The 16216-nt window shown below is 47.6% G+C and overlaps 1 protein-coding gene across 1 annotated transcript in view; it reads left to right on the top strand.

Annotated features, from left to right (window-relative positions):
- Window positions 1–16216, top strand: part of LOC115078026 (elongation factor 2-like) — a 262581-nt gene that overhangs the window by 102093 nt on the left and 144272 nt on the right. The window contains exon 9 of the mRNA XM_029580602.1: window positions 14900–15095. Coding sequence (XP_029436462.1) covers window positions 14900–15095 — 196 coding nt within the window. The remainder of the gene's footprint in view (window positions 1–14899; window positions 15096–16216) is intronic.

Here is a 16216-nt window from a genome sequence, read left to right as displayed (position 1 = left end):
GGAAGATCAGCGGCAGGTAGGCTCAGCACGTCCTAGCTCCTGCGGCTCCTGTTTTGGGCGGCTCCCCTCCTTTTCTGCCATTTCAGTGCTGGTTTTCCCCTGAGTCCCATGGTCAGGGCTTGCCGACCATGTCACGTGGTGTGGCCTGTATTGCCTGTGGGGCCGTGCGTACGTGTCTATCGTGCAACAGCCTTTGTTCGGAGTGCCTCCCTGGTGGGGAGGGACCCTCTGGGGCAGCTGTACAGGAGAAGCCGTCATCGCACCGGGAGACTGGGATGCTCTTGTCGGCGCAGAAACCCTCGGAGGACCTATTCCCGCTTAGTGAGGGAACTGAGGCCATTTTGGCCGCTTTAGCGCGACCCACTTGTGGAGGAGGATTACTCTCCCTCTTTATCTCCACAAACTGAGGCCTCCGGGGGAGAGGCCGCATCGCAGCGACTGGAGACTTTTCCTCTGAAGAGGAGGCTGGAGAGGGCTCAGATTCCTTGTCCTCTCTTTCCTCTGACTTTGTGCATTTTTTGCACAAAGTTTTTAAAGCTGGGTGTTCAGCCAAGTGCCGCGGCCACAAGCAAGTTTCTTTCGGGGCTTCCAAGAGGCTCAAGTGGCCGCATCAGGAGGGGGCTACGCCTGCGGCCTCCATGAGGTCTAGAGCCCTGGAGGTTGCAGGGGTCTCCAAGGTTTGCCGTCCCGTAAGGTCCATGGCTTCCCCACCATCTGGGGATTCGATCCCCAATAATGCACTGGCATCTGATCTTCCAAGGGGGTTAACTGATGGGGAGGACCAGGACCCCGATCAGTCACAGTCGGATGCTCCAAGACTTGCTGGGGATGACCCCAGGGTGGTGCGTTTGTTTCATAGAGAGGAGCTGGCCCCCCTGATTCCCACAGATCTTGAGGAGCTGGGCATTGAGGCCCCCCCAAGAGAGCCCGGCATTAGGAGCCATGGATCCAGTGATGTTGGGCCTTCGGGGTCCAACAATGGCTTTTCCATTTCACATGTCAGTCAGTGCTCTGCTCTTCAGGGAGTGGGATACTCCAGATGCAGATTTGAAGGGTAGTAGAGACATGGACAAATTATATCTGCTTCTGGATGATGCGCTGGAGCTTCTCAAGATCCCGAAGGTTGATGCTGCAGTGTCTGCGGTCACTAAGAAGACGACCATCCTTGTCATGGACTCTGCTGCGCTTAAGGATCTTCAAGATAGGAAGCTGGAAGTTCACCTCAAGAAGATTTTCGAGGTCTCCGCTCTGGGGGCTCGGGCTGCTATGTGGAGCAGTTTTATGTTATGTCGGGCATTCGTTGGGTGCAGCAACTCCAAATGGATAAGTCCCTCTCGGATGCGGAGTCCCTCCAGGAGGAACGGCCAGAAGTAGTGGTAGCCTATAGCGTAGATGCGATATACGATCTGCTGCGGACCTTGGCTAGAACCATGGTGTCCACTGTTTCCGCTTGCAGTCTCCTCTGGTTGAGGAACTGGGCGGCAGACATCTCCAAAGCACAGCTGGTTTCTTTGCCCTTTAAGTGCAAGCTGCTGTTTGGTAAGGAGTTGGAGGAGATGATCAAATCCTTGGGTGAAAATAAAGTTCACAGATTACCTCAGGATAAGCCGAAAGCGAGGACTTCTTTTCCCTCTCGGGCAAGGTTTTGGAGAAATTGTAGATTTCGGGCTTCTAGATCTTCTGGTTCTTCTGCCAGTAACCGTCAAGCAGGCAGCGGCCATGGAGTCAGCCTTTTTGTGGCCATTGGCCCAGCAGAGACTGTACCACCCAGGGTGTGGATGGAGTAAAATCTTCCCAATGAGGCGAGGCCAGTTCACTTCTCGGTGCCGCTAATCGGGGGCCGGCTGGCTCTTTTTTACGACCAGTGGGTCTTGAACATAAGTCAAAGTTACGCTTTAGAATTTGCTTGGCCTCTCAGCGATCATTTTTTTGTTCCCCTGTGCTTTTACTGGCAAAAGGTATTGGCAGTACAGGCTACCGTCCGTTGCCTCAGCGAGCTGGGGCCATTGTGCCGGTGCCTCCAGCAGTGCGAAGAACAGGCAGGTATTCCATCTACTTCGTAGTGCCAAAGAAGGAAGGTACTTTCTGACCCATCCTCGATTTAAAGAAAGTGAACATGGCACTTCGGGTGCCACGTTTTCACATGGAGACCTTGCAGTCGGTAATTGCAGCAGTCCACAAGGGGGAGTACCTCGCATCCCTGGACTTGACGGAGGCTTACCTGCACATCGGGATTCAGCCTGACCACCAAAGATTCCTCCGCTTCATGATCCTGGGGGAACATTTCCGTTTTATGCCCTGCCTTTCGGCCTAGCGACAGCACCCAGGACCTTTACCAAGATGATGGTGGTGATGGCAGCTGCCCTTCAGAAGAACAGAGTTCTGGTGCACCCTTATTTGGACGACTGTCTGATTCGAGCGAAGTCAGAGTCTCTCTGTCAGGAGGCGGTGGATCGGATCCTGTGCCTCTTGCAGTCCCTGGGGCGGATAGTCAATTTGGCCAAGTGTCATCTGGTTCCCTTTCAGGCCCTGGAGTTCTTGGGAGCCCTCTTCAACACAAGGTTGGACAAGGTTTTTCTCACCGAGGAGCGGATCCACAAATTGCAAGCTCAGGTTTGCTCTCTGTTGACCATGCGCATGCCCAGGGTCTGGGATTACCTGCAAGTTCTTGAGTCGATGGCTTCCACCCTGGAGTTGGTCTCATGGGCCTTGGCTCATATGAGGCTTCTTCAATCACCCTTACTATCCCGTTGGGATCCGATTTCTGAGCAGTTTCAGCTACCGCTTCTGCTTACAGATTCTGTGCGGTCCAGTCTCTCCTGGTGGCTCACCCCGGACAAGCTTTGCCGAAGGGTAGACCTGGAAGTCCCCTCTTGAACAGTGGTGACCACGGATGCCAGTCTCTTTGGTTGGGGTGCAGTCTGTCAGAACAGATAGGTCGGTGACAGAGTCCTCGTGGTCCATCAACCGGTTGGAGACCAGTGCCGTGCGACTTGTTGTACAGGCTCTCCTCCTCCTGGTGAAGGGAAGATCAATAAGGAACCTGTCAGACAATGCAACAGCCGTGGCTTACATAAATCGCCAGGGAGGCACCAAGAGCAGAGCAGTAGCTCTGGAAGCCCAGGAATTGATCAGCTGGGCAGACCTGCATCTGGAGAGGATAACAGCTTCTCATAATGCAGGCTCAGACAACGTTGAAACGGACTTCCTGAGCCGTCACCAGCTGGATCCCGGGTAGTAGAAGCTTTTGGAGGAAGCCTTTCGCCTTATATGCATTATCCTCAAAAATTATCAACCCAGCACGCTCGAACAAAAAACCCTGGTTCTCTACGGAATTAAGAAAACTCAAACAAGACCTACAACACAAGGAACTACGCTGGCGGAAAGACCCCTCCCCCACATCATTGGCTTCTTACAAAACAGCAATGAGCTTCTACAGAACATCGATCACCCGCACCAAACGAGATTTTTATGCCAAAAAAATACACGGTTTCCTATACGACCCGAAAACGCTCTTCTCATATGTGGCAGCCCTCACCACTCCCACTTCCCCTACCTTCTCAGAAGAAGAAGCCCAAAACAAATCTACAGAGTTGGCGATTTTCTTTGACAACAAAGTCAAAAACCTACTTGGCCCACTGGCAACATCCAACAAATCATCAATAGCCTTACAACCCCCCAGCCAAACTCCTAGCCAAAATCCATCCTCTACTATTCTTAAACAGACGCTAGTATCTCTTGAACCTACATCATCCCTGGAAATAGAATCGATTATCAAGAAAATGAAACCCTCGTCTCACCCTCTAGACCAAATACCAACCAAACTTCTCCTCACCATTCCTAACACCATTGCCAGATCTCTGGCAGACATCATAAATTGTTCCCTCAATCAAGGATCTGTCCCTGACTCCTTAAAAATTGCTTCGCTGAAACCCTTACTAAAAAAACCCAATCTGGACCCAGCCAACCCAGCAAATTTCCGCCCCATCGCAAACCTACCTTTTATAGCTAAAATAATGGAAAAACTTGTCAACTTCCGTCTCACTGACTACTTGGACTCCCACAATATCTTATACCCTTCTCAATTCGGTTTCAGGAAACGCCTAAACACAGAATCCCTCCTTCTTTCTTTAACGGACACCATCCTGATGGGACTTGACAAGGGACAATCTTACCTCCTAGCCCTACTCGATATTTCTGCGGCGTTTGACACGGTAAATCACGACATCCTCATCAGCCGTCTAATGGAAATAGGCATCTCTGGCTCCGCACTGCTCTGGTTTAAATCCTTTCTGAACAACAGGCACTACAAAGTTAAAATAAACGACAAAGAATCCCACCCCGTCCCATCAAAACAAGGAGTACCACAGGGCTCTTCTCTGTCCCCTACCCTGTTTAACATATACCTACTTCCTTTATGCCAGCTGCTCAATAGCCTCAACCTCACCCATTTTATATACGCAGACGATGTGCAAATCATAATCCCCATCTCGGACCCCATCTCCTCAACTCTAAATTTCTGGAACGACTGCCTACATGCCATCAACCAGCTTCTCACGAATCTCAACCTGGTCCTAAATACGTCCAAAACGGAACTCCTGGTTATCTCCCCTAGCGATAACCACCCCTTCACTAATAACACAATAACCCCACTAGCAAGCCATGTCAGAGACCTTGGGGCCACCCTTGACTCCAGAATGAATTTCAAAAAATTCATTAACGCTACAACTAAAGAATGTTTCTTCAAGCTACAGGTCCTGAAGCATCTAAGACCGCTCTTACACTTCCAGGATTTCCGTTCTGTGCTTCAAGCAATACTGTTTTCAAAGATTGACTATTGCAACGCTCTTCGACCAAACCTCTACAGATGCTGCAAAACGCAGCAGCCAGGATCCTTACAAACACACGGCGCAAGGACCACATCACACCTATCCTAAAAATCTTACATTGGCTTCCTATTCAACATAGAATACTGTTCAAAGCTCTCACTATCATCCACAAATCGGTCTACCAACAATCCTCTCTCCAACTCACCTTCCCTCTGGAACTACATACATCTTCAAGACCAATAAGAACTGCCTACAAAAGTAAGCTCATGGCCCCTCCCAACAAATCATCAGTTCACAACTCCATCCACAAGCGAGCATTTTCAACAGCAGGTTCCCTACATTGGAATTCGCTTCCTCAAGACTTACGCCAGGAACAATGCCATTTAACCTTCAGAAAAAAACTTAAAACCTGGCTGTTCACACAAGCCTATCGTTGAAGGATTCCATATTAACCAACTCTCTCTCACTCTCCAACCACCCTTCTCACTCCCCGCACTCCCAACCTTTTTCCCTTTTCCACTCGCAACCTCTACCCACCCTTTTCCCTCACCCCCGCCACTCCTCCCATTTGACATACCATGTATATTCCAGCTGTATATATTCCATATATATATATTTCCATGTATATTTCCGCTGATTATAATCCATGTTTCTGTATTATTAATTTATTGTTTTATGTTAATTTATAGTTTGTAATTTTGTTAACTTATTGTTCAATTACTTAATTCTGTCCTATCTTCCGACATCCATGTTTTTACTCTCCCTGTTTTAATGTAACTTCTCTTTTCCACTTATACGTTAATTGGTTTTTCCCCTTGTTCTAATGTAAACCGGTACGATAAGACCTGGTCTTGAGTGTCGGTATAGTAAAAGAAGTTAAATAAATAAATAAATAAATAAATAAATATGCAGCAGGTGGAGTCAGCCCTGCATGGACTTGATGGCGACTTTCCGCAATACCAAGGCCCCAAGGTTCTTCAGTTGGCGTCAGGAGATGGGAGTAGAAGGGGTAGACGCTCTGGTCTTCCCTTGGCCGTCAGATATTCTGCTGTACATGTTTCCGTCATGGCCGCTAATTGGCAAGGTGTTGCACCGGGTAGAAGCCCACCAAGGGGACGCCATCCTCATGGCACCAGAATGGCCGAGGGGACCGTGGTTGGTGGAATTGGTCAACCTAGCAGTGGACGGCCCCTTGCAGTTTCAGCTCTTGCCAAATCTCCTCCGTCATGGCCCCGTTTGTTTGGAAGCGGCAGATCGCTTTTGTCTAGCGGTCTGGCTTTTGAGAGGGAGCGCCTAAGGAATAAGGGATATTCGGATGCAGTGATTGCTACTCTCTTGCAGTCCAGGAAAACCTCTGCTTCTCTGGTATATGTCAGGGTATGGGGTGTTTTTGAGTCTTGGTGTGAGGAACACAGGGTGGACCCCACCAGTGCCTCTGTGAGTGATGTCTTGGCTTTTTTACAAGATGGTCTGGTTAAAGGTTTATCCTTTAATTCCCTGAGAGTTAAGGTAGCGGCTCTGGGTTGCCTTCAGGGTAGAGTGCGTGGAGTTCGCTTGGCAGAACATTTGGACGTCGTGCGCAACCTTCAGGGGGTGAAACATTTACGACCTCCCATCCGGACTCCTTGTCCTTCCTGGAGCCTCAATCTGATTTTGAGGATCTTACTTTGAAAGTGATTTTTCTAATGGCTATCTCCTCAGTCGGAGCTTCAGGCCTTATTCTGTAGAGAACCCTTGAGGAATACAGGAATGTCCTTGAGAATGGTTCCCTCCTTTCTGCCTAAGGTGGTAACATCTTTTCATTTGAATCAGTTTGTGGAGCTCTCTTCCTTCTTGGATTTGGATTCTTCCACTCCTCAGTCCAGAGATTTGTGAAGGTTGGACGTGAGGCGGGCCCTGTTATGTTACTTGAAGGTTACCAACAGTTTCCGCCTGTCAGATCATCTTTTTGTGCTGTGGAGTGGCCCCAGGCAAGGGCATAAGGCTTCTAGGACCACTATTGCTCAGTGGTTGAAGGAAGCTATTAGCTCTGCGTACATCACTAAAGGTCGGCCGGTGCCTGTTGGGCTTTGTACTCATTCCACCCGTTCGCAAGCAGCTTCCTGGGCTGAGTGTCAGCAGGTTTCATCACAGGATATCTGTAGGACAGCTACTTGGAAGTCTTTGCACACGTTTGCCAGACACTACGTCTGGATGTCCAGGCCCCAGAAACGGGGGGTTTTGGCGACAGTGTGCTTCAAGCGGGACTCTCAGGGTCCCACCCAGTGTAGGGAAGCTTTGGTACCTCCCAGGAGTCTGGACTGATCCGGGTACGTACAGGGAAAGGAAAATTAGTCCTTATTTGCTAATTTTTGTTCCTGTAGTAGCACGTATCAGTAGAGTCCCACTCAAATTAAGATAGGGGAATTTGAGAGTCCACTTGATCAGTGTTTGGCTTCAGGTTCTGGTCCCATGCAGGGGTGTTGTGTGAGCAAGAGTTCTTATTGAATTTCCATGGTTTTCTTCTTCCCTCTGCTTGCTTGGGGGAAATTGTAAATAGTGTGGGTTGTGTTCCTATTCATCTAGCTTGGGTACAGTTCAGTACTGACAGACTGCAGGTGGCACGTCAACTTAAGTGCCAGTGTCAGTCAAAAACTTCTGTCTCCATCTGCTGGAGGAGAGGCAAAACCCAGGATCTGGATTGATCCTTGGTACTACAGGAACAAAAATTAACAGGTAAGGACCAATTTTCCTTTTTCTAGTGTGTAGACAGATGGAGTCAGGACCAGTGGGTTTATGCACCACTGCCAGCAGATGGAGACAGAGCAAGCTGATGTCACAGTATACATAATCCTGCAATGACCCCAGCCTGCCAGTATTCTCCATCTCCAGCAGATGGTGGACATGCAATCTCCTTATGGGAACTGCTTTGAGCTTTTTGAAAGGAGAAATTTGAAATTCTAAATTCAGGAAAAGATAGCTCCGCTCTCCTGTGGTGATACTTAAAGGTCTGGCTTTTGAGAGGGAGCGCCTAAGGAATAAGGGATATTCGGATGCAGTGATGCTACTCTCTTGCAGTCCAGGAAAACCTCTGCTTCCCTGGCATATGTCAGGAGATCTGTAGAGCGGCTACTTGGAAATCATGGCACTCTTTCACAAGGCATTATCTCTTGGATGCCCAAGCCCCAGAAGCCATGGGTTTTGGTGAGCGTGTGCTTCGAGCGGGACTCTTACAGTCCCACCCTCTTTAGGGAAGCTTTGGTACATCCCAGGAGTCTTGACTGAGCTAGGTACATATAGGGAAAGGAAAATTGGTTCTTACCTGCTAATTTTCATACCTGTAGTACCACAGACCAGTCCAGAGTCCCACCCACTGGGGGGGAGAGACCACTCAATCTGTTCATCTGGCAATTTTGTGAGTACTGTGAAGGGTTTTGTGTGGACAAGTTTGTCAGTTTTCTGGTTCCTCTCCCCTCTGCTTGTTCAGGGGAATTTAATTATTCAGAGTTGGGTTTTGTTGTATTTCTAATATGCTTGGGTACAGTCCAATACTGAGGGTCTGCAGGAGGCACCTCGTGTTAAGTGGCAGTGGCCATAAAGCTTTCTCTGTCTCCATCTGCTGGAGGGGAGGCAAAACCCAGGAGTCTGGACTGATCTGTGGTACTACAAGAACGAAAATTAGCAGGTAAGAACCAATTTTCCTTTCTATGCATGCACCTTGGTGGCCTGTTAGAAGAGGCTGTTGGACACATAGGGGTAGATTTTCAAAAGTATGAGCAGGCGTACATGTGTGCACGCTACCCGGCGCAGGCGCACACATTATAAAATCGGGGGTCGGCATGTGCAAGGGGGATTTTATTATCAAAGGGAAACATAAGACCACCACCATTTTCCCGCTCCACCCAAAGGTGGAGGAGATGATGTTAGCAGCGTGGGAATCCCCAGAGTTGGTCTGCATAGTATCAGGCTTCTGCAGCGGTTGCATTCTCTACCCCAGCTACATTACAGAAGTTCTATGAGGTCCTGGTGGTGGGTGGAGGTGACCAGGTATATCACCATTCCGGTGAAGGGGGGTGAGGGTTTAAATGATCTGCAAAACAGTCAGATGGAGCCTCCTCTGAGGACCCTATTTGTCTCTTCTGCCACCGCAGTCCAGATATCTATCCGTTCTGCTCTGGTGGTCCTAGCCCTCCTTAGGAGGATCCAGCAGCTCGCTGAAAGTGAGAATGTCGCATGGATGACGTCTGCGGCGGGTTTTTTGGCAGGCACACTCTATGATTTGTTTAGGAGCTCCACCCACTCAGGAGCAGTGCATTGGCTTCTGTACTTACACAATTGGGCAGCAGACTCTTGATCAAGGCTCACTTGGGGAAGCTGCCATTCAAGGGCAGGCTTCTAATCAGTGAAGATCTAGACCAGCTGTTCAAGAACCTTGAAGATCCTAAGCCCCAGCACCTCCTGGAGGATAAAAGCTGCTCTTTCTACAGAGCCAGAAGAGGCTGGGAGCAGTTTCGCACCAATAGGTATTACAGTCTAGGCAGGCAGTTCTTGGGGGCATCTGCTTCAACATTTTGGGTTCCCAGAGGATGTGGGTAGTCCTTTCATGGAGCCAGAAGAATGAGGGGCGATTCCAACCTGTCCACAGATGCAGCGAGGGTCTCATCCTGAGGTTCTGTGGGTTCATAGTCAGGACTCGCCTAATATAGCCCTGCAGAGGTGACGTCATGGAGGAGGACCGGGAGCCATAGTGCGCTGCGGGCCCTTTAAGAAGGGCAGAGCGGTGCGCACGCGCGCCTAGGATGTCGAGTGCGGAAAGCCGACGGCGGCGGCATCTCCTCTGCGAGCAGAGGCCTCCTGGTGGCGGACAGAGCTGCAAGAGGAGGGACAGTGCCGGGAGCAGTCCTCCTGCCCTGCTGCGACGGCGGGAACCGTCCCTGACAGCACGACGGGAGAGGTAAGGAAGGCCGGTCGCAAGCTCTGTTGCCGGCCGATGTAACACAGTTGTTCCAACCAGTAGTACTGGTTCCTCTCTCTGAACAGGTCTAGGGTCGTTATTCCATGTACTTCGTGGTACTGAGGAAGGACAGCTCTTTTCAGTCAGTTTTGGATCTCAAGGGAGTGAACTGCTGTTTATGTGCTCCACGTTTCCGTATGGAAACATTCCGGTCTGCCCCTGCTATGGTACAGCAGGGAGAGTTTTGTGCTCCCTGGATCTGTCAGAGGCTTAATTACACATTCAGCAACAGGATCATAAGTTTCTGTGGTTTTGCATGCTTCATGAGCATTTCCAGTTCCAAGCATTGACCTCTGGGCTTGCAACTACACCATGCATTTTTACCAAAGTTATGGGCATGGTCGTGGTGGCCCTCCATCACGGAGACATTACTGTCCACCTGTATCTTGACAACTGGTTAATCCGACCGCTGTCTCATCAGGAGGTAGTATGCGTGACCCGTAAAGTGGTTCAGCTCTTAGAAGGCTTGAGCTGGATGGTAAACTTTTTAAAAAGTACACTGCTGCCCACACAGACCCTGAAATACTTGGGAGTGCTGTTCAACACTTGCCTCGTTCAGGTCTCTCTCACAAACAATATGATACGCAAGATACTCCATCAAGTCTACATCTTTTTGGATCTACCTGTGCCCACCACCTGGGACTATTTAAGTGCTAGGGCTGATGGCAGTGACCCTGGATTTGGTACCATGGTCCAGGGCTCATAATGCACTTCTACAGGCCTCTCTCCTTTTGTGGTGGTTCCCACAGTCTCAGGATTATGGAATACAGCTCCCTCTGAATCAGAAGGTGTGCAACTGTTTGAATTGGTGATTGGTCTCCACCCATTTGTTGCAGGGGGTCAGCCTCACCGTGCCATCCTGGATCTTGGTAATGACAGACGTGAGTCTCTCATGTTGGGGGGCTCATTCACTGGATCAAGTAGCTCAGGGGAGTTTAATGTAGGAGGAGGCCCAATGGTCCATCAGCCAGCTGGAGACCAGAGCCATTCACTTGGCTCTTCTTCACTTCCTGCTTTTACTGGGGGAGAAGGCCATTCAACTCCTCTTGGACAACGCTACAGCTGTGGTATATGTCAATCATCAAGGGGTAACAAAGAGCCAGGAAGTCTCTGCAGAGATGTTGCTCCTCTTTCCCTAGGTAGAGAGTCATCTACAGCTGCTATCTGCAGCTTACATAGCCAGGCAAGATAATGTGCAGGATGATTCTCAGCTGCAATTTGTTAGATCACAGAGAATGGGAGCTGAGTCAGGAAGCCTACCAGCGTTGGGAGTGTCCACAGGTAGATATGATGGCGATGTGTTGGAAAAGAAGGCAGAACACTTCAGTCGGTGATGGGCACCGGGGTAATGGGCATCGATGCCCTAGTGCAGACTTGGCTAGTGGGGGAGCTATTGTACTCCTTCCCCTCGTGGGGACTCATAGGCAGACTCATGCGCAGGATAGAACTGGAATGCAGCCATGTTATTTTGGTGGCGCTAGATTGGCTGCAGAGACCTTGGTGTGTGGATCTCATGCGTCTTCAGGGGAACAGGCCCCTTGACTCTCTGGGGCATGGGGCCTGTTGGTTCAGGGACCAGTGGTCATGGAGAATCCAGCTCCATTTTGTTTTACATTCTGGCTCTTGAATGGAGACGATTCTATAAGAAGGGGTATTCTTCTTCTGTGATTGCTACCATGTTGAAGTCAAGGAAGTTGTCAACTTCTTTGGCTTGTATTCGGTCTGTTTAAACATTTTTATGAGATTGCAATGACATCTGGGGGGGTTCAGCTATTGTGGCACATTCTGATGTTTCTCATTTTCTGAAGGGCGTCAGCCCATTGTCTTTGCATAGGACCTTATCTTGGTCCTCCAGACATTGACAATGGCTCCCTTTGTGGCAGATATCCCTGAAGAATCTGTCCCAGAAGACTGCATTTTTTATTCCTATTTGTTCCACTCATCGAGCCTCGGAGCTCCAGGCTTTTTCTTGCCAGGATCATTTTCTAGTAATTTGATCAGTATTTGACCAGTGCCATCATTTCTCCTGAAGATAAACTTTGCGTTCCATATTAATCAGACTGTCTCTTTACCAGCCTTCTCCCATGAGGAATGTTTTTCCGAGTTTTGAATGCTAAGGTATCTAGATGTGCGGAGGATCATTCTTTGATACTTAGAGGTTTCCAATAACTTCCATAGGTCTGTTTGTGCTCTTTGGAGGTTCATGCAAAGGCGAGGCGACCTCCAAGGCTACTCTGGCTCACTGGATAAAGGAGACTATTGAATCAGCATATATTCTCAAGGGCAAGAAATCATCTGAATTGCTTCGGGAACATTTGACCAGGGCACTTTTGGCGTCCTGGGCGGAGATGCAGGCGCTTGCTCTGGCCGATATTTGCAAGGCAGTCAATTGGTCCACTCTGCATACATTTGCAAAACATTATGGTGTGGACATAATGGCACGAGATGATTCAGCATACGAGGTGGGGGTCCTGCAGGCGGCCCTCACTTCCTCCTGCCCAATGCTTTGGTACTTCTCACTTGTCATGAACTGGATTGGTGTAGCAGAACAATATGTTAATTTCCTTTCCATTAGTTCTACTACACCAGCCAAGGGCCCACCCAGGAAGCGAGTCTGTCCTAGTTTGATATTTTTGCAGATTAGATCATTGCTTGCTGAGATAGGAGTTCCCTGAGTTTTTCCCTGGGTTTTCTTGTTTAGTATATGTTGGGTTTTTTTTGTTTGCTTCCTTATTCTACAGGGAAGCTTCATTTTAGGCTTAATTGTGAGGGTATTGGAGGTTTTTGTGTTTTGTTTTTTTTTAATTCACACTTTATTAATTTTTTCATTAAAGCAAGCATATTACTTTCTCCATACAGAAAAAAGAAAATATGATGGAATCACAGAAAAGAAAATTCAATTAATGGAAATTTTCAAGTTACATCACTTTTCAAGTCAGGCAAAATTTAAAATAGGGCCCAGAAATATAATGGGAGATAGAGGAAAAGAAAAAAAGAAAAGAAACTGGCTTAATGTAACGTTGGTTATTCAAATTCTGATTATCTTGTAGATTAATCTCCAGGAATTGCACTCAAATTCCTGGCATTAAGAAAGGATTTCAGTTGTTCTGGAAATATGAAAACAAAACATTCTCCATTTCCTCTAATACAGCATCTACAGGGATATTTTAACACAAAAGTATACCCTAAGGATACCACTTGAGATTGCATTATTAAAAAGTCCCTCCTCTTCAATTGAGTTACTCTAGAAACGTCAGGAAATATTCTCACAGGTTGTTCATGAAAATTAAGAGAAATATTTTTAAAGTATCTTTTCATCACTTCATTTACATCGCTTTCAATTATAAAGGAAACAAAAAGTGTCGCTCTTTCAATAATTTCCACTGATGAGTTCTCAAGAAATTGTGTCAGGTTAGAGAGGGCTTCTATTTGGTCTGGTTTGTCCCTTTTAGTGGTATTTGGAATAAAGAAAACTTTATTAAACATTGGTATCTTTTCACTCTCATATTCCAGAAAATAATCTTTTTAAGGTAATATATATTTCCTCTCTCATCAATCTCGGGAAATTCAAAAATCGTAAGTTTAAATGTATTGCTTGATTTTCCAAATGTTCAATTCTCCTTGATAAATATCCATAATCTTTTACCAACTTTAAGTTACAAGCCGACACTTGTGTTGTTAATTGCTCCACCTTTTCCATCCACTTTTGTATTTCCTGAATCTGACCGCCCAATTTTAAATTAAGGGATTGTACATTTGTTAAACTTTCACATTTGTTCTGGGAATCCTTCCAAGCTTCCAAGAGGAAGCTTGGGAGAGGGGCAGTCTTTATCTTCTGCTGCTGATCTGGAGCTGTCCCCAAGCCAGGCAATTTCTTGTGCTGGGTCGGTTCTCTCTGCCCCATTTTTGCCAGAATTTATGCTCTTATTGCACTAGGCCTTCTGCTTCCAAGCTTCCAAGGCTTACTACCAAGTCCCACATCACCTCCAAGGTAACCACCTCTGGTTTAGGGGGGGGTTGAAACAATTCCACCCCCTTTCCTACCGTGACCACACCCGGGACATCCAGCGCCATTGCCTCCATGATCTTCCCTTCCTCCTCCAGAGAATCCTCCGTTGAGGTATCGGCTCAAGTCCTGCAGCCTCCCCCGGCAATGCTGAGTCCAGCATGCTCGAGGAAAGTTGCAGTAGCAGGTTTAGTCCTCCATTTCGGCTTCTCCCTCCCGTCATGGGACTGATGTCATCGACCTGCGTTTCTCCTCGAGCTGCATGGCGCGTCGCTAGTAGCGTTGGGGGCCGACAATCGGGGGGGGGCGCTTATGGTCATTTCCCTAGACGTCTCCAGAGCTCCCTCTCCTAGATCTGCAGCGGGGACTTTTCTTCCCCCTTTTACCACCATTTGTGTCGCCTGGGATGGCATTGTTCTGTGTCCTGAAGGTAAAGTCGGTTCTGGGGGAAAAATTAGAACCTTGCCTTTTCTTTTCGGAGGCATCTTCGGCGGAAATTAGCACAGAGTAGCAGCGACTCACCCTGCAACTGATCACGCTGCCATCTTGAGCATCTCAGCATGGGTATTGGAGTTTTTGAACTATATGGGGTCAGATCTGAAGCTTTGACAGAAGGTTATTTATTTATTTATTTATTTATTTATTTATTTATTTATTTATTTATTGTTTTTGTTATACCGAGTTTCAATCAGGATTCCTGCTGCAGATTGGCTGTGGTATCACAGAGAAAAAATGTTAAGTCTGCCTCCATTTGCTAGTAGGGGGAAAATAACCCAGTTGTCATGACCTGGACTGGTGTAACAGAATTAATGGAAAGGAAATTAACAGATAAGAAAATTTCTCCATATTGTTGCCCTGGAGGATGCATTAGAATGGGAGATAAAAGTTAGGATTGGAAAAGATGTAGAGACCACCGAGGAATATCAATATTTTGTCTGCTACTGGTTTCATTTAACATGGCTGAGTTTGTGCCATTGAATAATACTAGCACTAGGTACACGTCATTCTGAAATTACAATTAAATTATGCTGTTTATCTAAACCATAAACCATGCTCACTGTTTTACTGTAGGTGTGAAGAACTGTGATCCCAAGGGTCCTTTGATGATGTACATTTCTAAAATGGTACCAACATCTGATAAGGGCCGTTTCTATGCCTTTGGCCGTGTTTTCTCTGGTATTGTCTCCACGGGACAAAAAGTGCGTATAATGGGTCCAAATTATACACCTGGGAAAAAAGAAGATCTTTACCTGAAACCTATTCAGAGGTATGTAGAAATAGTTCACATGGATTTGAAGATGTTTTGTTTGATATGCAGAAATGGTATAGTAGATTTTAGGATCATACTATACCACAGAGGTCCCTGTATGTCACCAGGCCTATATGATACCTGCTGTGTATAATATATATAGTTTAGACTAGTGAAAGATTACAAATTGGAAAGGAGGCATTCCTTCATCTGATCAGACCAGTCCAGACAAGTGGGTTATACTCCCCTACCAGTAGATGAAAGCAGAGAGCAGCTGGTTTGCTGATGTCGCCTGCGCTTACCTTAGCCTGTAAGTATTCTCTTTGCCTCCAGGTTGGATAGCATATCCCTGCTTCTGGAGTTACATTTCGGCACGGCAGAAGTTATCCTTGAACTCTTCGGGTGAATCGATCTGGCTGTGATCTTCCTCTAGTAGAGTAGGGTCTCATGAAGAGGCTACCAGAATAGAGGGCAGTTCTTGGCCTTCTTATTTTCCCCTTTTTTCCTCTTTTCTCAAGCTCCTTCCACCCCTCCTCCCTCCTCTGGCTGCCAGTTGGTAATGGGACAGCATGCTATAAAATAAAAAAATGAAGTAGAGGAGCACGAAGGAGCAGCTTCAGGGAATTGCGCCATCAGCTGAAGCAGTATTTGTTGTGGCCATTAAGGATCTTGGTCCCAATCTGCCTGGTGTCACAACAGCAGTGAATACAGGCAATTGGAGGGGAGCCATGATGGCTCCAGAGTGGCAGGAAGTACTCCAGAGTTTGTGCAGCCTGCATCTGTGTAACGTTCCTGCAGGCTCCATTGGCTAGTGTCACTTATGCTCAGAGAAGGGAGGGGGGCTGAAGCATAGCTTGCATCTGCATTGGCGAGTTTTCTCATGGCTGGGGCCAGTTGGGGGTGGTTTCTGCTGGCACAGGCTTGACAGCAATTTTGGAGCCATGTGGCTCTACAGATTCTTTAAAAATAGGGCTTCCAATGCTGTCTCCAGCTGCATTGGGAGAGGGGCAGTCTTTATCTTCTGCTGCTGATCTGGAGCTGTCCCCAAGCCAGGCAATTTCTTGTGCTGGGTCGGTTCTCTCTGCCCCATTTTTGCCAGAATTTATGCTCTTATTGCACTAGGCCTTCTGCTTAAAGTA

The sequence above is a fragment of the Rhinatrema bivittatum genome, chromosome 1 (assembly GCF_901001135.1).
Source record: "Rhinatrema bivittatum chromosome 1, aRhiBiv1.1, whole genome shotgun sequence".
NCBI classification, from domain to species: Eukaryota; Metazoa; Chordata; class Amphibia; order Gymnophiona; family Rhinatrematidae; genus Rhinatrema; species Rhinatrema bivittatum.
Note: the sequence above shows the minus strand (reverse complement) of the source record. Positions and strands in the feature narration are given on the sequence as shown.